At 36.9% G+C, this 26,034-nt stretch overlaps 3 protein-coding genes across 3 annotated transcripts; all 3 read right to left on the bottom strand.

The window, feature by feature from the left end:
• Nucleotides 1–303: 303 nt before the first annotated feature.
• Nucleotides 304–4,687, bottom strand: LOC137245443 (uncharacterized). The gene is made up of 2 exons (XM_067776113.1): nt 3,972–4,687; nt 304–574 (listed from the first exon to the last, which is right to left on the bottom strand). The coding sequence occupies exons 1-2, from the start codon at nt 4,316–4,318 to the stop codon at nt 448–450; spliced, it is 474 nt and encodes a 157-aa protein (XP_067632214.1). The 5' UTR covers nt 4,319–4,687; the 3' UTR covers nt 304–447.
• A 128-nt stretch (nt 4,688–4,815) lies between these two features.
• Nucleotides 4,816–9,563, bottom strand: LOC137245445 (uncharacterized). Its single transcript, XM_067776114.1, has 2 exons — nt 8,981–9,563; nt 4,816–5,164 (listed from the first exon to the last, which is right to left on the bottom strand). Exons 1-2 carry the CDS (start codon nt 9,199–9,201, stop codon nt 4,927–4,929), a joined length of 459 nt encoding a protein of 152 aa, XP_067632215.1. The 5' UTR covers nt 9,202–9,563; the 3' UTR covers nt 4,816–4,926.
• Nucleotides 9,564–24,380: 14,817 nt separating this feature from the next.
• LOC137247116 (uncharacterized) lies at nt 24,381–25,307 on the bottom strand. The gene is made up of 2 exons (XM_067778190.1): nt 24,787–25,307; nt 24,381–24,587 (listed from the first exon to the last, which is right to left on the bottom strand). The coding sequence occupies exons 1-2, from the start codon at nt 25,140–25,142 to the stop codon at nt 24,467–24,469; spliced, it is 477 nt and encodes a 158-aa protein (XP_067634291.1). The 5' UTR covers nt 25,143–25,307; the 3' UTR covers nt 24,381–24,466.
• Between the last annotated feature and the right edge of the window lie 727 nt (nt 25,308–26,034).

Genomic DNA, 26,034 nt, shown 5'->3' with positions numbered 1-26,034 from the left:
ACACTGATCGCAGTGGGGTTACTGTGTGTAGCGATTGAGGATACATAATGAGTGATTTCGAAAGAAAGAGCGAATAGAATAAGTGAGAATATAAAAGCGAAATGATGCGCTGTATTTTTTTAGCAAAGCGTTAAATTGAAAACCGAAAGTGCTCTCTGCCATTGCCCATACAATCAACCCACACCCAAAGTACAACCTGAGTTTGGTAGAATAGAAATCTAGCAAGTGGTATACAATAACAAATATTTTATTTTATATATAATTGTGTGCAATAATTATAAGCAACTAGATTTATGAATGAGAGAGTAGTTTGTAAACAGTATTATCCGCATGTTTTTATTTTATAGGTGTTTTAGTTAAGCCAATATTCTAAAAATTCTTGTTTTTCATATATTGGTTTATTCGATTTGTATGCAGTAAATTTTTTAATTAAATTTTTCATCACATTTATTTTGGTCGCTGTTGAATACCCAATTTTCCACCACATTTGCTGCAATAAATGCCTTTCGTTGTCCACTCACGATTACACCCACACCATGTGCATATGCAACAAAGCCAAAGTATCGGAAAGAAGCTGAAAATTATAAAACTTTTATAAAATATTTTTATTTGATGAATTTTATTTTCTTCAGTTTTATTTATTTTCATAACTTTTCGTTATGTTAACAATAATGAGCTTAAAGGCCGTGGTTAAATAAAACACAATGTTTAAAATTTCATTGGTTTTTTTAATTTGTCAATATTTCGGCTTCAGTGTGAAGCCATCTTCAGGACTGTAAGTAAACACAAATGTATAAAAAGGGGGGGGGGGGGGGGGGGGGGGGGCATTCATTTCAGATACATGGTCATTAAAATTTACGTTATGCAACTAGGTATACATATAAACGAGACACAACTTACACTTACTTGTGGTTAAGTTGTGGTAAGTTGTGTCTCGTTTATATGTATACCTAGTTGCATAACGTAAATTTTAATGACCATGTATCTGAAATGAATACCCCCCCCCCCCCCCCCCCCCCCCCCCCTTTTTATACATTTATGTTTACTTACAGTCCTGAAGATGGCTTCAGACTGAAGCCGAAATATTGACAAATTAAAAAAACAAATGAAATTTTAAACATTGTGTTTTATTTAATTTTTTTGATTTCATGTAATATCTTATAATTTCTTTTGACATCACGTCCTTTGATTTCATGTCATATCATATAATTTTCTATGATATTACATCATTTGATTTTGTATCGTATGCCAATTGTATATCTGTCACAACCTAACTATTAATTTTTCGTGATGTATTTCATTCATTTTAATTGTATTTCTTTCTATTTGATTTTGTTGCAATACATTTTACTAGATTTCATTTAAGTGATCTGCATTATCACATCATATAAATTGTAATGACATTTTACATGACATTTTATATCTTATCATGTCAATTCACAAACCCTAGCTCTAGTTAAGAAAAGGATATATTTTGGCTTATTTATAGCGTGCAGTTTGAGGTTTACTAATAAATTTTTTTTGATAATTTTAGAACTAGATATATGTGGTAACAAGTTGTAAAAGTTCAAGTCTAAAATCACATCATCGAAAAGGTTGGATGAAACGCTTCAAATCTCCAATATAAAAATCAAACATACACAAATATTATTCAAAATCAATAGTTCAAATATTGACCGTTATACGTTTTTAGAATCTATAATCGTTAGTGTTTAATTACTAGGCATAAAATGCTATCAAAAACTAATTTTGCGAACCATCTTAGTTCGGCTTAGGCTATTATGACTTGGACTACAGATATATGGCTTCGAAAAATAGTTGCAATTATGAGCCGCTGATAGGTTTTTAGTAACGCTTTATTTTTTTACTTTCATTATGACTCGAGTTCGGTTGTTTAACGAATTGCAACAGATATTATTTGATTTTCTAATTAATCTTGTGTCATATTATTTGCACTCTGTTCATCTTAACTCATCTCATTTCACATCGTTTTCATCGTCATCGTTTTCACCGACTACATTAAAATATTAAGCAATTGAGATTTAACTATAGCAACTGGCATTCAGCATACGGGTGTTAATTTAAACTTCTTAATTAATTTTACTTGACTTCATATCAGACATCTTTATTTCATATCATGTCATATATATCATATGATATCATATCATGTCAATCGCGTATTGCAGTATCAATTGAACTTATTTAATCTTAACTCTTTTTATTTCAGTACACACCATTTCGTCGCGTTTACCTAGGGCACATCTTCTTTCAACGTCTACAAGCACCGTGTGTTGGATGCTAGTATTTTAGCGCAACTTCAAAAATCAGACCATATAATTTCTCGTGATGAGATGGATTTATCTGTACATAGGGACAGGTTTTCTCGGAGGCATCACAGCGGAGATTCACGAAAGCCAAAGTGAAAAAAATGGTGCAAGTAAAATCAACAAATTGGTTCTGTTGTTCTTGACTTAACGGAGATTCGGTGAAATTGATCGAATTATGGTCAATTGGACCGAGTTCTTTGTCAAGCGAAAAAATTAATTTAGTAATTTCAACAGAAGAGAAATTATCGCTCTTAAGTTAACAAAATTCTGTAAAATTTACAGATTCCTAATCAATCTAACTGATTTTTTTGTTAACACAACTGATCTCACTGGTCATTTCAACAGCGATCAACAGCCAATACATGAGCAAATTTCAAAGAGAATTTTACGCTCACTGCGCTCTCTACTTTGTACTTATGGATGCTGTGTACTATATGTATGCACATATTACATATGTATATGAAGGCCGCCGTGGTGTATGGTAGCGTGCTCCGCCTACCACACCGAAGACCTCGGGTTCACACCCCGGACAAAGCAACATACAAATTTTAGAAATAAGGTTTTACAATTAAAATAAAATTTTCTTAAGCGGGGTCACGCCTCGGCACTGTTCGGCATGCACTCCGAGTGTATTTCTACCATGAAAAGATCTCAGTGAAAACTCATCTGCCTTGCAAATGCCGCAACATAGGTACTTTCGTACAAAGCTGTCGCAACAACTTTTTTTGTTCATTTGACTACTAAAACGGTCAATTACGAATCAACGGATTGTGCGCAGTTGATTCAACATCTTGTTGCGATGGATAAAAATTTACAGAAATTTCGGTTGAATTGACCCGTATTTCGGTTGATTTTACCGGTCTTTTTCTTTCAGTGCATTTATTTTGGGTGCGCTTACATACGTTGGAGGTGAATTTAACAATGTCCTTACCTGATTTACTAAAAAGTCGAGGCAGCTAATAATAAAAAAAAAACAATAATACTGCCAAGTTGGGATATAATTTTTGAGCTCAGGAGTGGTGGAACTGAGTTTTAACTTAGAATCCCTGGATCCCTTGAGCTTAGTAGATAGTTTTGATCTGAAAAGAATTTAAAGTTTTTTTGGATCCGGGCCCGTATTACGTGTTACGATCATCGACAATAAACCATTTTCACTCAAGCGACAACTAAGCGACTGTTCTTCATCCGGAACAGCCATTACTCAACCTAACCTAAATCAAACTCATAATTTGGCTTCATTTCATCCAATCCAATGCATTCATATCATATGTTTTTATATCACATGATTGTATCAAATACCACATCACATATATTTTCGAATCATATTATATCATCGAATCATATGCATAATATTATATCATAACATATTTGATTATACGTCACAGCTATCAATTTTATTTTATTACTAATTTCGTTCTTTCATATCATTTCAACTACCATCACATGATCCCATAATCATCTCAAAAATATCATATAATTTCATTAATTTAAATTTAATTTCATCCACCTCCTTTTTATCAAATTGATTGAATTTTATTTCCTTTGTTTTATTTATTGTTATGCTTTTCATTTAAAATAATTTCATTTCATTTGCTTCTTCTTTATGCTGTGTTCTATTTCAATTAACACCAATTATACACTCACCACGATAGTGTCGACAAGCAACAGGTGGCATCCTTTAGTCCTGCTGCTCGCATCACAGCCGCATCACCATACTCCAAGCATAGTGGACATTTGGTGCGATAAGTACGTGGACCGACAGAATAGAAACGTAAACGCTTTTGTACCCCTTTTGCAGGCAATGTTGCTCCAAGCTTTTCCACTTTTGCCTTTTTAGTTCCACTGTTATCATCATCTATATATGGCACCATTGAGGTGTGACCTTCCAACACAACATTCGCCACAATATTTCGCTTACGCTCCTCCACAGATTTTGCAGGTATCAATTTGACTGTAAAGAGTTGTGGCGCTTCCTCGTCGATAGCTTCCATATCGCTTATATGTCGTAATTTTGGCGCGAACTAAAAATATAGTTTCAATAAATATCTGCGCTTGTTGCGCTTGAGAGCAATGGCAGCGGACTAGTAGCAATTAGATTGTAAAGCAGCGTTTGCCTGTGGGTGGCAGGCGTAACTGACACATCGTTAATTAGTGATGACTGATCATCGTCGTGTGAGTGAAAGAGTAATTGCAAGATCGCATGAATTTGGTAGAGAGATTGAGAGGAGTTTTTTAGTGCGTTAGAGTTAAAGCTAAATTATTATTATTACTCATTACTGCAGCAGTAGTTACAATCTCAAATCTGAGAGATCTTACGGTCCGGTTGTATCAGCGCAATTCTAGATATTATGTAGTCATTAGGCTGCTTACTGTAAGTTGTTAATATGGCACCGCCAGGCTGGGCATTTCTCCCACTACGCGTGCCTGTCAAACTAACTCGTTTGAAAGAGATCACACTTTGTTGTGCACTGAATAAATAAAAAATATATAATTTTAATAAATATTTAATAAACTTTATTGTACTTCTAGGTGTAACATTTGTTTTTTTTTTAAGTTCTAGTTATTTTCTCATAAAACCTCAAGCGTTTGCCTCATTCTTCTACTTCCTTGATTTCATTTGCTGCGTAGCTTGATGTTTTTCCAAAATTTGATTGTCAAGTGCTTCTTTTTCAACTTTACGAAAACGTTGCCACTTATTTTCAATTACAACATCCGATCGTTGCATTTTGAACAATTGTCTCTTATACCAACTCAGCGTTATATAACGGCCAATGTAACAACCACATTCGCTGCAGTAGTGATTGACGTCATATCGGCCGTTCCAGCGTATAGGATGGCTGAAAATAATACAAACAAAAACATAAAGAGTAATGTAAATAAGTCAATTTTTGTAATAATTGGAGCAGAAAATAAAACAATGAGATTCCCTTTAGATATTGTAAGCATGAGTACATCTATGGAATAACAAAAGTTCCAGAATAACTCTCAACCAACGACTTATATAAAGCATGTATAGTTACATGGAGAGATAAAAGACTGCTTGCAGTAAACGAAATTGGGGCTCTTGGTCGTTAGGAGATCGAGTAGTTAAAGGCTGAAAACGTAGAAGTAAATATGTGATGGAATCCTTCTTTTATTTATCTAAAGTTCAAGGTCTGAACTAATTTGCGAGCTGAAAATTATTAGATCAATGCAATTAATATTGCCCTTTGATAAAAACGCTGTTAGTGCTGCACTTTGCTAAACTCACAGGTAGCTAAGGCTGAAATATCAAACCCTCCATTGATCCAGTCTTGTTAAGGGGGCTAGTTTACTAGGCCTTCCGTTAGAAAATATTTATGACAATCCTTCAAGTTGACGTATCGATGAAATAGCTCGAAGTACTGACTTATTTACTTAATTGATGTTTAGCCGTTTAAACGGTTATTGCCGTCAAACCAAGTGCGCCAGTTGCCTCTTTTCTGGGTTAACTGGTGCTCATTGATCACACTAATGGAAGTTAAATCTGGTCCTTCCAGCGGTGTGAGGGCTGCCCTCTTTCTCTGCTTCCATAGGCGGCTTCCAATCAAGTACTTTCTTAGCTGGAGCGTCATCTCTCATTCGCATAACATGGCCTAGCCATCGCAGCCGCTGCGTTTTAATTCGCTCGACTATGTTTATGTCTGCGTATAGTTCATCCTTAAGTCGTCTTCGGTACTTGCCAACGCCAACGCGTAGATATCCGTGAATCTCGAAGATGTGATATGTGGCAATTCTTTTTTCTCGGGCTTTTTCTAAGATTTGGCGCGTTGTGGAAATCTGGTGGATAGAAGGTTTACCAGATCTTAACCTGCACTGAAGGTTCCAATCAGCCAATTCACGGTAGGCATCAATCTTTCGCACAAAACACTTGACAGGACCTTATATGCGATATTAAAAAGGCTGATTCCGCACATTTTTCAGGATCACCTTTCTTGTGTACTGGGGAACTTTGATTCTCACTGTCGCACATGCACTCTTCCAACCTTATTTTGCAAAGAAGCTGATGTATGCGCCTTACCAACTCCTCGCCCCCGTATTTGAATAGCTCCGCAGGCGGCGGAGAGATATGCTCCTACTGCTCCTGCATTCCGGCGGGTTGGCTTGTGCTCCCAGAGAACATGTTTGAGAGTCAGGTTGGGAATCATTTGCAGTTTGTTTCGATTGCAGCCTTTTGACGTCTTGCTTTTCTTGTATTTTTTGTTCCTTGGTTTTTGCCGCTCAGAGGCGGCCTCGCATTTTTAATTAAGTTAGGATCTCGGATCGTGCGATAGCCACAGGTTCATTGTGTCCCATCAGATTGTGTGCGAACTTCCAGATCATATAGGTTTACTGGTCATTAGCTGAATTAAATCTCTGCGAAAGTTATCCCCAATCATCATTTGACAAATTAAGGAACCGGTGTCGATTCCGAGAAGAGGCAATGAAAAAATGTAACAAACTTATGGAGCTACGTCTAAAACGATCCCTTTTATCCTACCTCAAAGACGAGTAGGTCATCATAGTTCTAGAAAACGCAATTTTTCAACAGGATCGGACCACAATTCCAATGTATTTGGAGGAGCTGGTTTCATGTGTCACGTGAATATGTGGTTCAGATCCTGCGACACTCTTCATATTCGGCAGAAGAATGGAAGGTTGCGGTTGAGGCTATGGTATTGTATGGATTTTGAGGCTTTGGTTGCTGTTGTGGTTGTTGTTTCAACGATAACGCCATTACTCGAATGTTTTGAGGACAGGACGGTCCCAGACAATAATGTAACGATCATTCTCGACAGCCAGGCCGCCCTCTGCGCAATTTCACATGATAAAGTCGGATATCGTGCTGAGGGTCGAGGCTAGCTGGCGTCCAATGCATTCCAATGTCTACATTTGCGGAGTCCTTGTGAACAGCGACATTGAAGAGAATGAATTTGCATTTAAGATGGCAAAGAAAGGTTCCAAAATGGACATAAGTTAAGCAAAAAGCTCTCTACAACCAATCAACTCAACGGACTTGTTTTATACCAACCAGTATGATTTCGAGGTCACAGGGCCCTTATGACCATGCTTGGATAGGAAAGAGCATGCTTTCGAATATTATCACATGTCAGAGCGTACCTAAGAACAACCCTACAGCTACTGTAACAGCTTTCAAACTCTGCTCTTATTTGACCATTTTGTTATTCGATACTTATATGCTTGACTCTGCATTGAGGTTCCCAACTTCATTCTAAGGCTACCGGAACCTTAGTTGACGGCATGAGGCGCGCGAAAGAGTTTAAAGAAAATTTCAATAAACTTCGCAGTCTGACTTATTGCAACGGCCATGAACCCATCGTTCTTTGCTGATTACATCAGGTGGGCACTCGAATGAGAGGAGTAAGGTAGGCAGGGAGACCCGGCATTAGATTGCTTCATTGATGGACATCCCTTCGAGCGTATTCTACGTTAAAAATCAGTTTACGCTAGGTGAACCTGTTGACTGGAGTTGTCGAGAACAGATTACCAAGGTGAGACGAATACGACTAGTGGCAAACGGATTCTCCCCGCGGCAGGTACACCTGTCGCAAGAGGCAACTAACATACCCAAATGATGCAAGGGGTTGTGTAGCGCAATCCTTTCAAGGGGTGGCCAGCGCAATTTATAGTTTCTCCAAAACAATTGTCAACCTCATCTACCAGCGGCGAATTGTGTCCTTTTAGCTGCCGAGGCTCTGGCGACCCCATGTTCCTTATGGAAGTAGGGGGTGGAGACGAGATGATCTAGAAGGTTCAACCCCTTTTGGGGGGTGTTTTTATCGCTACACCAATAACTAAACGAGTTTCCGGCAATGTATTGACTACACTGGTCACGCCCCCATAAATCCTCTGGGATGGTCCTTCCCGTTTGTACAATAATAACAAGCGCACCTGGCGTGGCCTTACAAAGATTTTCCAATAAAGTTTGTTACGTTAAGCGTCGAAATACTCCTCGGGTTGCATGAATAAAAAGTTACATGTATCGAATGCACATTCTAGGAAGTGCCTGCCCTTGCATTTTGCCGTAGTAAAATGATTAAGTAGATACTAGTCTTTCAACCAACTACATTTCATATCAAGCAATCTGCTGGAAAATCTGTGCTATGGTTCATTTATATGGTTGGTTCATCTTATCAGCTGATTTTATTTATTTCATTGCATGGCCGATGGGATTGTCAAAAGGAGATGGCAAACTCAAAATGAAACCAACACATTGGCAACATTTTCTTACACATGCAAAAACTGCTAAGTTTTATGTTTCCATTCCATACCCTTCGCACCAACACCAATACACAGATTTTGACAATTTGAACAGACTTGTTGCTTTACAGATGAGCCAACCATATAGTTGAACCCATGGCGGAACGATACAAGGTGGCAGCATGGGACAGCTGATTATAAACTTTTTTTATTTGATTTGATATATCAACTTCCGGCGCAGTACTATTTGACATTTGTCCATCGAATTTACAAAAACAAAGTACATGGAATTTTTATTTGTTTGTAGGTATGTCGCCATGCTGCCACCTTGTATCGTTCCGCCATGGTTGAACCATGATCTGTGCCACTTAATACTAACAAAAACAAAACCCGAAAAAGTTTATTTTTTTTCCTTCTCACTTCCACTCACTTACCAGCACAAACAGTAATTTATCACACCAATCAATTTCTGCAAAAACGTCACCGCTTGATGCTCCAGACGAGTCGTACATTTCTTGTCGCAAGCCGGACATTGTATATCAACCGGCACCTCCAGCAAATGACCAACATTCCAGGCCAACATTGGCTGTACATCTTCTAAGGCGGCATCATTGCTGTCAATTGTAACAACAACAGTTGATGGTGTATTGGTCATCTTCAAGAATTATATTTGGTGGATACAAAGCAAAAAAAAAATATATAACACGCGTAGACAAGAACGCGTGCGAGTGGGCTGCTGCAAAAAAAATTGTTTGGCACTTTCACAAATTTGAATTTAAAAATTTTTTAAGAACTTGTTTTTTTTTTATTTAATTTATCATTTTTGTTTTGTTTTTCCTTTTTCTGAACAATCACATCGCGAATAATAGATGTAGCATTAAGACAAAACCTAAAACTCGAATATTCGCTTTGTATATCGTCAAAGTAAAGAGATCAACTGAGGAAAAAATTGAAAGTGGGAGCTCTTTCTTGTTGGCACTGCTGTGAGTTGCCGTTGATGCTCACGTTGACGCTGCCTTTGCGTTATGTCGATACTTTAGTACCTTGGATTGCCTTTTCTGTTGTAGCTATAAACAATTTTGATATACAAACATTTATATTTATATTTAACACTAGAACAATAATTTGGCTAGCATTTTACTATGATGAGGTTGAGGCCTCGGTTTCCTTTTAATTATGAGCAAATCTTCACGGCGATCGCCGTGGTGTGAAGATCCTGGGTTCACTCCCCGGCCAAAGCAACATCAAAATTTTAGAAACAAGTTTTTTCTATTAGAAGAAAATTTTTCTAAGCGGGGTCGCCCTTCGGCAGTGTTTGGCAATCACTCCAAGTATATTCTCAGCCTTACAGATGCCGTTCTGAGTCGGCATAAAACAAGTAGGTCCCGTCCCGCCAATTTGTAGGAAAAATTAAACAGGAGCACGACGCAAATTGGAAGAAAAATTTGGCCTAAAATCGCTTCGGAGGTTAACGCACCTACATTTTTTTAAATTTTCTTTTCTTAAGCTTTTAAATTTTGTTGCCACCTTTCCTAGTAATCAAACCTAGAATATTTGGTGTTCGAGGCAAGCTCATTACCCAATACAACATTGCTACGGGACGAGATATTTTACTTAGCAAAATCTATGTATTATATGAGCTGTTTGCACTTAACTATGGTCATTTTTATACTCAGTTGAGCAGAGCTCACAGAGTATATTAACTTTGATTGGATAACGGTTGGTTGTGTAGGTATAAAGGAATCGAGATAGATATAGACTTCCATATATCAAAATCAGTGTCGAAAAAAAATTCGATTGAGCCATGTCCGTCCGTCCGACCGTTAACATGATAACTTGAGTAAATTTTGAGGTATCTTGATGAAATTTGGTGTGTAGGTTCCTGGGCACTCATCTCCGATCGCTATTTAAAATGAACGATATCGGACTACAACCACGCCCACTTTTTCGATATCGAAAATTTCGAAAAATCGAAAGTGCGATAATTCATTACCAAATAAGGATAAAGCGATGAAACTTGGTAGGTGAGTTGAACTTATAAAGCAGAATAGAAAACCAGTAAAATTTTGGACAATGGGCGTGGCACCGCCCACTTTTAAAGAAGGTAAATTAGAAGTTTTACAAGCTGTAATTTGGCAGTTGTAGAAGATATCATGATGAAATTTGGCAGGAACGTTACTCTTATTACTATATGTATCAAAGAGGATAAATACAATAAGAGCCGTCACTCGTTATTTTTTAGGCATTTACTCGATGTAAACTATAAGGTAGTCGCTACTTTTTTTTTGGGCGAGATGTTTATAAATGTCTTCTATACATTATCATGGGGTATTTGTGTTTATTTTTCCGACCGTATTTAATTAATTATTTAATTCTCTTTCCAAAAAACACGCTTGCATAAAGTGACAACACCGCATGGATAAATGGAAGGCAATTCAAAAATGTCCCTCATTAAACAAAAGTAGCGACTACCTCACAGTTTACATCGAGTAAATGCCTAAAAAATAAGGAGTGACGGCTCTTATTATATTTATCCTTTTTGTATGTATGCTTAATAAAAATTAGCAAAATCGGAAAACGACCACGCCCACTTTTAAAAAAAATTTTTTTTTTTAAGTCAAATTTTAAAAGAAAAGTTAATATTTTTACAGTATATAAGTAAATTATGTCAACATTCAACCAGTAATGATATGGTGCAATAAAATATAGGATACTTTTAATGCCATATGTCCAACAAAACATTACCAATCCTTGTGAAATTTGGTAGAGGTTTAGATTCTAGCACGATAACTGTTTTCTGTGAAAAAGGGCGAAATCGGTTGAAGCCACGCTAAGTTTTTATACACAGTCGACCGTCTGTCCTTTCGCTCTGCCGTTAACACGATAACTTGAGCAAAAATCGATGTATCTTTACTAAACTCAGTTCACGTACTTATCTGAACTTACTTTATATTGGTGCAAAAAATGGCAGAAATCCGACTATGACCACGCCCACTTTTCTGATATCGAAAATTACTAAAAATGAAAAAAATGCCATAATGATTCAAGGTTCGATTCGAGCTCAAGGCCAGAACAATAATTTTTTTCTAATGATAATATTTGTTATTTTTTAATTTTTCTAAATTTGAAAAATTGTATTTTGTTTTTGGAATAGTAAGTAGAAAATTGTTCAGACAACCTGCCATAGCTGCGCAGATAGATCCATTTCGAAGGGTGCTAAGCCTTCATCATCAGTACGCTTTAGGCATGCTGCGCTAACCATTTAGCTACACAGCGGTGGTTTGTTTGACTGGCAAATTTGCTACTTCTATTCCTTTTTACCAACTATATTTATTCAGTGTTGCGCCATCTGGTGCAAATAACTGATAATGCTGGATTTTTGTTTATTGTCAATTACTTTTTTTGACATTCCCAAGTGCTCATGGTTTATTAACAATTATTTTTGTTTTTATCGGGCTATTGATAAATGATTCAAGGTTCCATTCGAGCTCAATGCCAGAACAATAACAACAAAAACAATTGAAAATGCCATAATAATATACCAAATACGAAAAAAGGGATGAAACATGGTAATTGAGGCAAAATATAACTTTGTAAAAAAACTTTGTAAAATGGGTGTGACACCATATTAAGTAGAAGAAAACGAAAAAGTTTTGCAGGGCGAAATCAAAAGCCCTTGGAATCTTGGAAGGAATACTGTTCGTGGTATTACATATATAAATGAATTAGCGGTATCCGACACATGATGTTCTGGGTCACCCGGGTCCACCCTTATGGCGATATCTCGAAAAGGCGTCCACCTATAGAACTAAGACGCACTCCCTTTTAAAATACTCATTAAGACCTTTCATTTGATACCCATATCGTACAAACAAATTCTAGAGTCACCCCTGGTCCACCTTTATGGCGATATCTCGAAAAGGTGTCCACCTATAGAACTAAGGCCCACTCCCTTTTAAAATACTCATTATCACTTTTTATTTGATACCCATATCGTACAAACAAATTCTAGAGTCACCCCTGGTCCACGTTTATGTTGATATCCCGAAAAGGCGTCCACAAATAGAACTAAGGCGCATTCGCTTTTAAAATACTCATTAACACCTTTCGTTTGATACCCATATTGTACAAACGCATTCTAAAGTCACCCCTGGTCCACGTTTATGGCGATATCTCGAAAAGGCGTCCACCCATAGAACTAAGGCCCACTTCCTTTTAAAATACTCATTAACACCTTTCATTTGATACCCATATCATACAAAAAAATTCTAGAGTCACCCCTGGTCCACCTTTATGGCGATATCTAGAAAAGGCGTCCACCTATAGAACTAAGGCCCACTCCCTTGTAAAATACCCATTAACACTTTTCATTTGATACCCATATCGTACAAACAAATTCTATAGTCACCCCTGGTCCACCTTTATGGCGATATCTAGAAAAGGCGTCCACCTATATAACTAAGGCCCACTCCCTTTTAAAATACCCATTAAGACTTTTCATTTGATACCCATATCGTACAAACAAATTCTAGAGTCACCCCTGGTCCACCTTTATGGCGATATCTCGAAAAGGCGTCCACCTATAGAACTTAGGCCCACTCCCTTTTAAAATACTCATTAACACCTTTCATTTGATACCCATATCGTACAAACAAATTCTAGAGTCACCCCTGATCCATCTTTATGTTGATATCTCGAAAAGACGTCGTCCTATAGAACTTAGGCCACTCTCTTTTCAAATACTCATTAACGCCTTTCATTTTATACCCATATCGTACAAACGCATTCTAGAGTCACCCCTGGTCCACCTTTATGGCGATATCTCGAAAAGGTGTCCACCCATATAACTAAGGTCCACTCCCTTTTAAAATACTCATTAACACCTTTCGTTTGATACCCATATTGTACAAACGCATTCTAAAGTCACCCCTGGTCCACGTTTATGGCGATATCTCGAAAAGGCGTCCACTCATAGAACTAAGGCCCACTCCCTTTTAAAATACTCATTAACACCTTTCATTTGATACTCATATCGTACAAACAAATTCTAGAGTCACCCCTTGTCCACCTTTATGGCGATATCTCGAAAAGGCGTCGTCCTATAGAACTTAGGCCACTCTCTTTTAAAATACTCATTAACGCCTTTCATTTGATACCCATATCGTACAAGCGCATTCTAGAGTCACCCCTGGTCCACGTTTATGGTGATATCTCGAAAAGGCGTCCACCCATAGAACTAAGGCCCACTCCCTTTTAAAATACTCATTAACTAAGGCCCACTCCCTTTTAAAATACTCATTAACGCCTTTCATTTGGTACCCATATCGTACAAACAAATTCTAGAGTCACCCTTGTCCACCTTTATGGCGATATCTCGAAAAGGCGTACACCTATAGAACTTAGGCCCACTCCCTTTTAAAATACTCATTAACACCTTTCATTTGATACCCATATCGTACAAACAAATTCTAGAGTCACCCCTGGTCCACCTTTATGGTGATATCTCGAAAAGACGTCGTCCTATAGAACTTAGGCCACTCTCTTTTAAAATACTCATTAACGCCTTTCATTTGATACCCATATCGTACAAACGCATTCTAGAGTCACCCCATGTCCACGTTTATGGCGATATCTCGAAAAGGCGTCCACCCATAGAACTAAGGCCCACTCCCTTTTAAAATACTCATTAACTCCTTTCATTTGATACCCATATCGTACAAACAAATTCTAGAGTCACCCCTGGTCCACCTTTATGGCGATATCTCGAAAAGGCGTTCACCTATAGAACTTAGGCCCACTCCCTTTTAAAATACTCATTAACACCTTTCATTTGATACCCATATCGTACAAACAAATTCTAGAGTCACCTCTGGTCCACGTTTATGGTGAAATCTCGAGAAGGCGTCCACCTATAGAACTTAGGCCCACTCCCTTTTAAAATACTCATCAACACCTTTCATTTGATACCCATATCGTACAAACAAATTCTAGAGTCACCCCTGGTCCACCTTTATGGTGATATCTCGAAAAGGCGTCCTCCTATAGAACCTAGGCCCACTCCCTTTTAAAATACTCATTAACGCCTTTCATTTGATATCCATATCGTACAAACTAATTCTAGAGTACCCCTGGTCCACCTTTATGGCGATATCTCGAAAAGGCGTTCACCTATAGAACTCAGGCCCACTCCCTTTTAAAATACTCATTAACACCTTTCATTTGATACCCATATCGTACAAACAAATTCTAGAGTCACCCCGGTCCACCTTTATGGTGATATATCGAAAAGGCGTCTTCCTATAGAACTTAGGCCCACTCCCTTTTAAAATACTCATTAACGCCTTTCATTTGATACCTATATCGTACAAACTAATTCTAGAGTCACCCCTGGTCCACCTTTATGGCGATATCTCGAAAAGGCGTCCACCTATAGAACTCAGGCCCACTCCCTTTTAAAATACTCATTGACGCCTTTCATTTGATACCCATATCGTACAAACTAATTCTAGAGTCACCCCTGGTCCACCTTTATGGCGATATCTCGAAAAGGCGTCCACCTATAGAACTCAGGCCCACTCCCTTTTAAAATACTCATTAACACCTTTCATTTGTAACCATATCGTACAAACAAATTCTAGAGTCACCCCTGGTCCACCTTTATGGTGATATCTCGAAAAGGCGTCCTCCTATAGAACTTAGGCCCACTCCCTTTTAAAATACTCATTAACGCCTTTCATTTGATACCCATATCGTACAAACTAATTCTAGAGTCACCCCTGGTCCACCTTTATGGCGATATCTCGAAAAGGCGTCCACCTATAGAACTCAGGCCCACTCCCTTTTAAAATACTCATTAACACCTTTCATTTGATACCCATATCGTACAAACAAATTCTAGAGTCACCCCTGGTCCACCTTTATGGTGATATCTCGAAAAGGCGTCTTCCTATAGAACTTAGGCCCACTCCCTTTTAAAATACTCATTAACGCCTTTCATTTGATACCTATATCGTACAAACTAATTCTAGAGTCACCCCTGGTCCACCTTTATGGCGATATCTCGAAAAGGCGTCCACCTATAGAACTCAGGCCCAATCCCTTTTAAAATACTCATTAACGCCTTTCATTTGATACCCATATCGTACAAACAAATTCTAGAGTCACCCCTGGTCCACCTTTATGGTGATATCTCGAAAAGGCGTCTTCCTATAGAATTTAGGCCCACTCCCTTTTAAAATACTCATTAACGCCTTTCAATTGATACCCATATCGTACAAACTAATTCTAGAGTCACCCTTGGTCCACCTTTATGGCGATATCTCGAAAAGGCGTCCACCTATAGAACTCAGGCCCACTCCCTTTTAAAATACTCATTAACACCTTTCATTTGATACCCATATCGTGCAAACAAATTGTAGAGTCACCCCTGGTCCACCTTTATGACGATATCTCGAAAAGGCGTCCACCTATAGAACTCAGGCCCACTCCCTTTTAAAATACTCATTAACACCTTTCATTTGATACCCATATCGTACAAACAAATTCTAGAGTCACCCCTGGTCCACCTTTATGGCGATATCTCGAAAAGGCGTCCACCTATAGAACTCAGGCCCACTCCCTTTTAAAATAATCATTAACACCTTTCATTTGATACCCATATCGTACAAACAAATCCTAGAGTCACCCCTGGTTCACCTTTATGGTGATATCTCGAAAAGGCGTCTTCCTATAGAACTTAGGCCCACTCCCTTTTAAAATACTCATTAACGCCTTTCATTTGATACCTATATCGTACAAACTAATTCTAGAGTCACCCCTGGTCCACCTTTATGGCGATATCTCGAAAAGGCGTCCTCCTATAGAACTTAGGCCCACTCCCTTTTAAAATACTCATTAACGCCTTTCATTTGATACCCATATCGTACATACTAATTCTAGAGTCACCCCTGGTCCACCTTTAAGGCGATATCTCGAAAAGGCGTCCACCTATAGAACTCAGGCCCACTCCCTTTTAAAATACTCATTAACACCTTTCATTTGATACCCATATCGTACAAACAAATTGTAGAGTCACCCCTGGTCCACCTTTATGGCGATATCTCGAAAAGGCGTCCACCTATAGAACTCAGGCCCACTCCCTTTTAAAATACTCATTAACACCTTTCATTTGATACCCATTTCGTACAAACAAATTCTAGAGTCACCCCTGGTCCACCTTTATGGTGATATCTCGAAAAGGCGTCTTGCTATAGAACTTAGGCCCACTCCCTTTTAAAATACTCATTAACGCCTTTCATTTGATACCCATATCGTGCAAACAAATTGTAGAGTCACCCCTGGTCCACCTTTATGGCGATATCTCGAAAAGGCGTCCACCTATAGATCTCAGGCCCACTCCCTTTTAAAATACTCATTAACACCTTTCATTTGATACCCATATCGTACAAACAAATTCTAGAGTCACCCCTGGTCCACCTTTAAGGCGATATCTCGAAAAGGCGTCCACCTATAGAACTCAGGCCCACTCCCTTTTAAAATACTCATTAACACCTTTCATTTGATACCCATATCGTACAAACAATTCTAGAGTCACCCCTGGTCCACGTTTATGGCGAAATCTCGAGAAGGCGTCCATCTATAGAACTTAGGCCCACTCCCTTTTAAAATACTCATCAACACCTTTCATTTGATACCCATATCGTACAAACAAATTCTAGAGTCACCCCTGGTCCACCTTTATGGTGATATCTCGAAAAAGCGTCCTCCTATAGAACTTAGGCCCACTCCCTTTTAAAATACTCATTAACGCCTTTCATTTGATACCCATATCGTACAAACTAATTCTAGAGTCACCCCTGGTCCACCTTTATGGCGATATCTCGAAAAGGCGTCCACCTATAGAACTCAGGCCCACTCCCTTTTAAAATACTCATTAACACCTTTCATTTGATACCCATTTCGTACAAACAAATTCTAGAGTCACCCCTGGTCCACCTTTATGGTGATATCTCGAAAAGGCGTCTTGCTATAGAACTTAGGCCCACTCCCTTTTAAAATACTCATTAACGCCTTTCATTTGATACCTATATCGTATAAACAAATTCTAGAGTCACCCCTGGTCCACCTTCATGGCGATATCTCGAAAAGGCGTCCACCTATAGAACTTAGGCCCACTCCCTTTTAAAATACTCATTAACACCTTTCATTTGATACCCATATCGTACAAACAAATTCTAGTGTCAGCCCTGGTCCACCGTTATGGCGATATCCCTAAATGGTGTCCATCTATAGAACTATGGCACACTCCCTCTTAAAATACTCTTTAATACCTTCCATTTGATACACATGTCATACAAACACATTCCAGGGTTACCCTAGGTTCATTTTACTACGAGGTGATTTTCCCTTATTTTGTCTCCATAGCTCTCAACTGAGTATGTAATGTTCGGTTACACCCGAACTTAGCCTTCCTTACTTGTTTAAATTGTGACGCTTTCTTTCTGGCAGCTGGGCACAGTAGGTATGCCTCGCAAAATACAATGATTCGGCAACGAATGCAGGTAGAGTGGTGAAAAATTAAATCCTGAAAAATAGCTACTTCCTTCCCAAGCTTAAATTTTTGGAAAACAGAGAAAAAGGGTTCTCCGAAAGAAAGAGGAGCAGCAAGTTTCAATGGTAGGTACTACTGTTTTCAATCAGAGTTAACCTGTGGCGTTTTTGTAATGGAACCGTCGCAATAGCCTGTAAGTATATAACTTTTTTGCTTCGTACTCACTACGTAAAAAAATGATACGACGAATGACAATTGTTTTTACCAGTATTTAAGCTTAATAAATGCTTACAAATAAGAAAAGAACAAAAGACTTTGTCCTGCCCGAATTGGTTTTCCTACATTTGAAAAGTGGCTCCTGCTTCCCCCTTTTACTCTCTATTTCATCCATTCCTCCACTTATTCTTGTTATTCCTGTCTATTAGTTCTTTGATCTCGATTACGTTTTCATTTTTCTTCTTTCTTCCACTTCCAAACACATTCCCCAACCAATTTTTACTTCCTATTCTCAGTACCACTCCCACTGCCACTTCATCCCATCTTACTCTCAGACCCATTCTAACTCCCACTCAAACTCTTACTCTCAGGCTCAGTATCACTTTCACCCCCACTCGCACTCCATTCCTCACACTCACTCCCACTCTCGAGGTAGTAATATATCGAACTATCAATAATTATACACAATTTTGTAACCCAAAATATTGCTGCCAAAAATTTAAGTCTAGTAAGGCCACGCCCACTTTTATAAAGCGAATTTGATAGGTTTATCTCTGAGAAAAATACTTTTATATCAATGCTTTCTTACTTCTGAGAGTACTTAGTGTGAAAAAGCTTAAGTTAAATAAACTATACGATAAAAGCTCTTTGTCGGTTACATCCGATCTTAGACACCCTTTTTTAATTATCGAATTTCGCGTCGAAAAATTTTTTTCCATTTTCCAAATGAACGTGCTAAAAAATTTAAAATGTATAGGATTTTCTAATTGAAACAATTTGAATATTCATGTTATATTTGCAGCAAAATTTACAAAAACAAAGTATGCTGGAGACAAGTGATTTTTAAGAGGTTAAATTAATACCCTAAATGTTTAATTTTTTAGGAATTCTCCTTCAAAACACTTCACTGTTTGTCGTTGGCATTGTCTGGGAGAGAACATCTTTGCACTAAAGCAACAGCTGTGTTAAAATGTATTTTTACAGATGGTTCTGCAGACATAATTGGTTCTTAAAAGAGAACGTGCAGTCAATAGCCATATGAGTTCAGTAGGGTGGACCAGTTTATTACCATTTTTTTGAAAAGTTAAAAAAGCTCTTACCGACTTATTTGGGTAAAATTATATAATATAATTAATTCTCATGTTACCTTTTCAAAAACTGCTTATTCTCTTATGATAATTTTTAATAAATCACTTCATTAGGGTGTTTTTATTGATGCCTGGAAATTTACCTCTATCACGCCTGTTTTCAAAAAAGGTAATAAAAATGATATTGCCAACTACAGGCCAATTTCAAAATTGTCAACCGTATCTAAATTGTTTGAATATATTGTCAAGCAAAATATGTTTTTTTCCATCAAGAGATACATATATTTCTATCAACCAACATGGCTTCATGTCTGGTCGATCCACGATTACCAACCTTGCCGTGTTTTCTGAATTCTGTACATCTGCTTTTAATGATCACCTGCAAATTGACACTATTTGTACTGACTTTTCCAAAGCCTTTGACAAAGTCAGTCACACACTTTTAGTTGAAAAGTTGGAGAATCTGGGCTTTCACTCTACTTTTCTATCTTGGATAAAATCGTACCTTTCTTCTCGGCACTGCATTGTAGTTGTTGACAATTTATCATCTTATAACTTTATTGCCTCCTCTGGTGTGCCTCAAGGTAGCATTCTGGGACCCTTACTCTTTATCATTTTTATTAATGATATTTGTGAGTGTTTTACCTTCTCCAATTTTCTGCTATACGCTGACAATCTTAAAATTTATTCCTCTGTTCGTTCTCTGTCTGATTCATCTAGGATTCAGAACGATTTAAACAACGTTGTTTTGTGGTGTGAAAAAAATCGACTTCTTCTTAATGTTAGTAAATGTTTCCATGTGTCGTTTGCGAAGTCTCGTTCCTCTATTCCCACCTCCTATTCCATTGGCAACTCTAATCTATCCACCCTGAATGAAATATCCGACCTTGGTGTTATTTTCGATGCTAAGTTTTCATTCTTGAGCCATATGAATAGCACTATAGGTAAATCGTATGCTATGCTTGCTTTCATTCGTCGGTTTAGTTCGGAAGTTAGTGATCCGTATACACTCAGAAAAAACTCGAATGAAATGGCACTTAAGAAATTTTTTCCTCTTCGCATGGCCAAAATTTCTTCAAAATGAGGAAAAATTCCTCAATTTGAAGAATTTTTCCTCATTTTGAAGAAATTTGGCAATACGAATGAGGAAAAAATTTCTTAAGTGCCATTTCATTCCCATTTTTCTTCAATCGGGAGAAATTGTTTTCTGAGTGTACGCTGAAGCTCTTATACACGTCACTTGTTCGCTCCAAACTTGAATATGGGGTCTTCATTTGGAGACCATATTCTGATTGTCATATCAAACGACTTGAACGTGTTCAAAAGGTGTTTTTGCACTATGCTCTACGCTCATTAAATTTAATAGACCCACTTCCACCATATATTGCCAGATGCAAATTAATCAACCTGAAATCGTTAAACTCCAGAAGAACTATTCTCTCCCTCTCTACAGTGTTCGACATTATAAATGGTATAATAGATTGCCGTCTTTTACTTGAACGTATATTTTTCCATGTCCCGCAGCGTTGTCTTAGGAATAACGATCTTTTTTCCTTAAAACAAGTCAGAAGTACTTATGGTAGCAATGCACCTATCTATAGAGCTTTAAGGGAACTTAATCCTCCATCGGGTTCTTTTTCCTCTGATTTATTTAGCTCTAAAGCCAAATTTGTAGCTTCACTACTTGTAAGTTTTGATTAATGTTGTAATTGTATAATCGTGCAATATTTATATTGATAACTTAACATTTATTATTTATACTAAGCACGAAAAAAAAATCCAAAGTTTTGTCATTAGTCTGTAAGTAAACTCTCGTAACGTATGACTACAAATAAATAAATAAATAAATAAAAAAATAAATAAATAATCTGTCGAGAGAGTAGAAGCCATGCACCTGTCAATTTATTTAACGAAATTTTGTTAAAAAATTTCGAATATTTAATTGGGGAAAAATTTTAAAACTTTTATAGTGAAAGCACATCTGTTAATTTATTGATAAACTGTAAATAATTAAAATAGCACACATAAAAACAAGTAAGCACGGGATCTCATACCTTTCATGAATATAGTTAAACAATAATGTGATGATATTTTTAAAAATTCATAGAATCTCATCAATCTATTGTATGGGATATACTTATATTATGTATACGATCGATCTTAAGGATTTTTTCAGATCAGACAAAAATCGACACTGAAGATAGCGCAGACTAAAACCGGTTTGCCACCAAATCAAATTTGACAAGGGGTGACCGAAAATCGTTCCAATGTATGTACATCAACAATGTATGCCTCATATGTGAATATTCTGTGAAATTTTAAGCTTCTAGATGTTTAAATGAGGAAGGAATTACATTAAACATTTTATCTGAAAAATTGGTTGTGTCGGTTATATAGTAGTTATAAAACCGACCTTGAACGATATTGACAATTTTTTCAGACAAAAATATGCGTCTTATATAATCATCCTGTGAAATCTCAACCTTCTAGCTTTTAAAATGAGGAATAAATAACACAAACCCTCTTGTAACTTGCACTTTAAACCAAATTGGTCAAAAAGCCTAATTTTAATTTAACAATAAACGTAAATTGATCGGAAAACATGAAGTTAACACAAACCCTTTTTTTCGCAAAAACTGTTGTATTGGGGGATATATGCTTTAGTGGTCCGATCAAGTCGGTTACGAAAAATGATCAATCGGCCACCCATGCTACATGGCTGAATCAACTCAGCTCTTCTTCCATATTATTTGGGTATACTTATGGGTGTGTCTATTTCTTCTCCTTGAAGGACTTACAATTTCGAGATTTGTGACAAGGCTATGCATATATTAACAGACATTAACAGATTTCCGTAATTCGAATTTTCGGTCTCTGCAGCTGCAAATGTTTCAAAATTTTTGGTAGACTCATTATTTAAAAACATATGCATAGGTAGATACATGGGTATAGTGAAGTATTTATATCGGCTTTTAGCAACTTACTCAATGTTTTATGGGTATTCGAGTTAGCCGATACTCAAATTTAGAGTAACTACGAGGAAACACTTTTAAACATCTGGTTATGGTCGAATTAAGAGACCAAGTTTATAATTTTGGGACTTGGGGCTATATTCTTTTAATATGAGTTTTGAATGTATACACTTTTTTCATACGCACTTTTCCATAGATCCTTCTATATCATAAATTGCAGGCCTACCCTAATATGATTGTGTTTTTGGTGTTGGAATACTTGTTGATCGACATATCATAAAATTTTTGTTAAAACGTGTTCTAAATTAATACGAATGCTAACACGAATTTGAATACATACGAGTATGTAAAAACGAATGAAATGCGAACTCGTAGAGGAATACAACTTATGGGAATATGAATAATAAAAATATAAATAAAAACAAGTAAAGGTGTCTAAGTTCGGGTGTAACCGAACATCATATACTCAGAGTGAACTTTAATTGTACATTTCATTTCAGATAAATTACTTTTCTACATAACACGTGGCACCGCCCGTTTAAAAAAAAATGTCTCCCCATTTCCTCTTACAATAAATCTTGATAAGTGAAATATCATTGATTCAAAACTATTATTTGCTAAGTTATATATAGCTTACTATTCTAGTCTACAACCCTTTTAAACTTATTTTATATCTCAGTTGTCGTGGTCTTTAACCGATCCCGTCCATTTTTACTAGAAATATTTTCTGCTATAAGGAAAATATATGTACACAATTTCATTACGACACTCATTTTCAAAAATTTTAGTGTTTTCCAATTTAATGTCATAATTTAATTTCGAAAGTAGATTTCTATTGATACAAAACTCTTTTTCGCTAAGATATAGCTTATTATTTTCGTATACGACCGTTTTAAAAATCTTTTATATAAAAGTGGGCGTGGTCTTTAACCGCTCTCGTCCATTTTTTCTACACATATTTCCGGCTATAGGGAAAATTTGTGTACCCAATTTTATTACGATCCGTTATTTTTCTTCGAGTTATGGCTTCCGAAAAATAGAAAATTGCTTAGTCATAAAACGGACAGTTTTTCTTATTTATTGTTATAATCCACTTGGGAAATGAAATACCATTGATATAAAGCTCTTTTTTGCAAAGATATAGCTTATTTTGTTCGCCACGACCCTTTTAAAAATCTTTTATATAAAAGTGGGCGTGGTCCTTAACCGATTTCGTAAATTTTTTCTTCAAAGCATTCCTTATAGTAAAGGCCACGCCCATTTAAAAAAATTTTTTTCAGATTTTTATCAAGAGTCTCAGTATCAGTCCACACGTCAAATTTCGACATTCTAAGTGTATTATTTACTAAATAATCAGGTTTTTTGTGTTTCCAAAATGCTATATATATAAAAAGTGGGCGTTGCTATCATCCGATTTCGCTCATTTTTAACACCAATCTATTCTGGGATAAGCTTGTGTACCAAATTTGGTGAAGATATCACAATATTTACTCAAGTTATCATGTTAACGGGCAGACGGACGGACGGATATGGGCAAAGGGTCAATTTTTCGACCAAAACACTCCCCAAAACCCAAAAAAAAATTTTTTTTTTTTCAAAAAACTGTTGTAAAAACGTCCGTCTGCCGTAAACACGATGACTTGAGTACATTTTGAGATATCTTAATGAATTTTGGTATGTAAGTTCCTGGGCACTCATCTCAGATCGGTATTTAAAATGAGCGAAATCGGACTATAACCACGCCCACTTTTTCGATATCGAAAAACCGAAAAAGTGCGATAATTCATTACCAAAGACGGATAAAGCGATGAAACTTGGTAGGTGGCTTATGACGCAGAATAGAAATTAGTAAAATTTTGGACAATGGGCGTGGCACCTCCCACTTTTAAAGGAAGGTAATTTAGAAGTTTTGCAAGCCGTAATTTGGCAGCTGAGTATGTAATTATCGGTTACACCCGAACTTAGCCTTCCTTACTTGTTTTATAATATAAAGAAGCATGTACATATGTACATATATCAAAAAATACCATTTTATTCATCAGTATACTATAACAATATATAAATAAAAAAAACAAAATTTAAATACTTATTTATTTAAGTTGGCCGCCAAAAAAAGCCCAAGTGGCCTCCACACTTATTGCAAAACATTCGTTTACTTTTCAACCGACTCTGCAAGCACACATACACGAATGACAGCGTGAAAATGGGGAAACAGCTGTGAAAAAAATAAACAAAAATGCATAAACTAATAAATAAATTAATATAACTTGAGGCTGCTCGACGTGTAAATTTCTTTATTTGTCGTTAAACCAGCAATTAACTTGGTTGAGCGTTAACCAAACGTCACGTGTAAAAGATGGCTTAGGTTCGCGCAACACACTTTAATTAAAACAAAAGAAATAACTCATACGCACCAGGATAACGCTGAAAGCAAACAACTTAGCTGTCCCAGAATGCCGCTTATTTGCACAGTCTCTGTATCGGCGCGTTGCTTGCATAGCGGACACCGTATCTGATAGGTGCTTGGACCCACAGCAAAGTAACGTAAATGAGGTTTGCTATCATCTTCAGTAGGATGGGCGCGTTTATGTCGCATTAAGACCTCCTCCAACACTTTGCCCCGATCACCTCGTTCGCGCGCATTAACAACAGGTGAATTTTTTTGAATAGCGCCTGTTGCCTGATCAAAATGTTTATCCATTGTGCTTGGTGTGGTCGGTGTATTTGGAGAATTCAAATTAACCTCAATCATTTCTATATATGAGTCCATTTTTGAGGGATTCACTTTTTTGGCGAAACAACAATCAATTCTTCATAATTTTTTAAAAATCTGCATTTATTTTTATAACGAGAAACTTGAAATAATCCGCAAAAGATGTATCGTATCTGTTACTCTTTGTTGATCAAAAGATACTGGCGGTGAGGAGATCAGCTGAAGCAAAGCGTTTATTTGAGAGCAGAAATATTATTTGAAATGAAATGTAGAAATGGAGACTGTGTGGGATTGTGAAGAGCACTGCATGAGTAAAATATTTTGCTTAAATATGTTGCGAGTATATATTAAGGTGAGGTATAATTTTTAAACTGTGAAATATATCGGCTATACATACCCAGGAGAAGAATGTCATACTCCTTCCCTAATTTTCCACCAGGTTTGGGTAATTTTGCGACTATTTCGGCATGATTTACCTGATAACTTTGTGACTATTTAGGCCCATTTCGACACTGTACTAATTTCACAAAGATTATTTCAGGACGAAGTTTACCGTTTCTAAATTGCTTCAGTGATTTGTTCAAGTCGAATTCAAAAATATTTTAACTCGATTTCGGTACCCTTTCGGGATTGTGTTCGGGATTTTCTCGAGGATAGTATCGGATCAGTTTTCGTCGTTGCTTATGAATAATATCGCAATCATTTTGAGACTACCTCGTGACAGTTTCAGTTTTATATCCGGATAATTTGGGTTTGCTTTCGAGATTATTTCGGGACTATTTTGTGACTATTTTTGGGTTACCTACGGATAACTTCGGGATTGCATTTAAACATTTTTCGGTACTATTCTGGACCATTTCGTTATTATCTTAGTATCCATTTCAAGGCTGTTCAGGACCAAGTTTACATATAACGAGATCTTCTGAATTTTCGAACCTAACTCCTAATC

The sequence above is a fragment of the Eurosta solidaginis genome, chromosome 3 (genome assembly GCF_040869045.1).
Source record: "Eurosta solidaginis isolate ZX-2024a chromosome 3, ASM4086904v1, whole genome shotgun sequence".
Taxonomy (NCBI): Eukaryota; Metazoa; Arthropoda; class Insecta; order Diptera; family Tephritidae; genus Eurosta; species Eurosta solidaginis.
The sequence above is the reverse complement of the archived record's forward strand: the minus strand, read 5'-3'. Positions and strand labels throughout refer to the sequence as shown.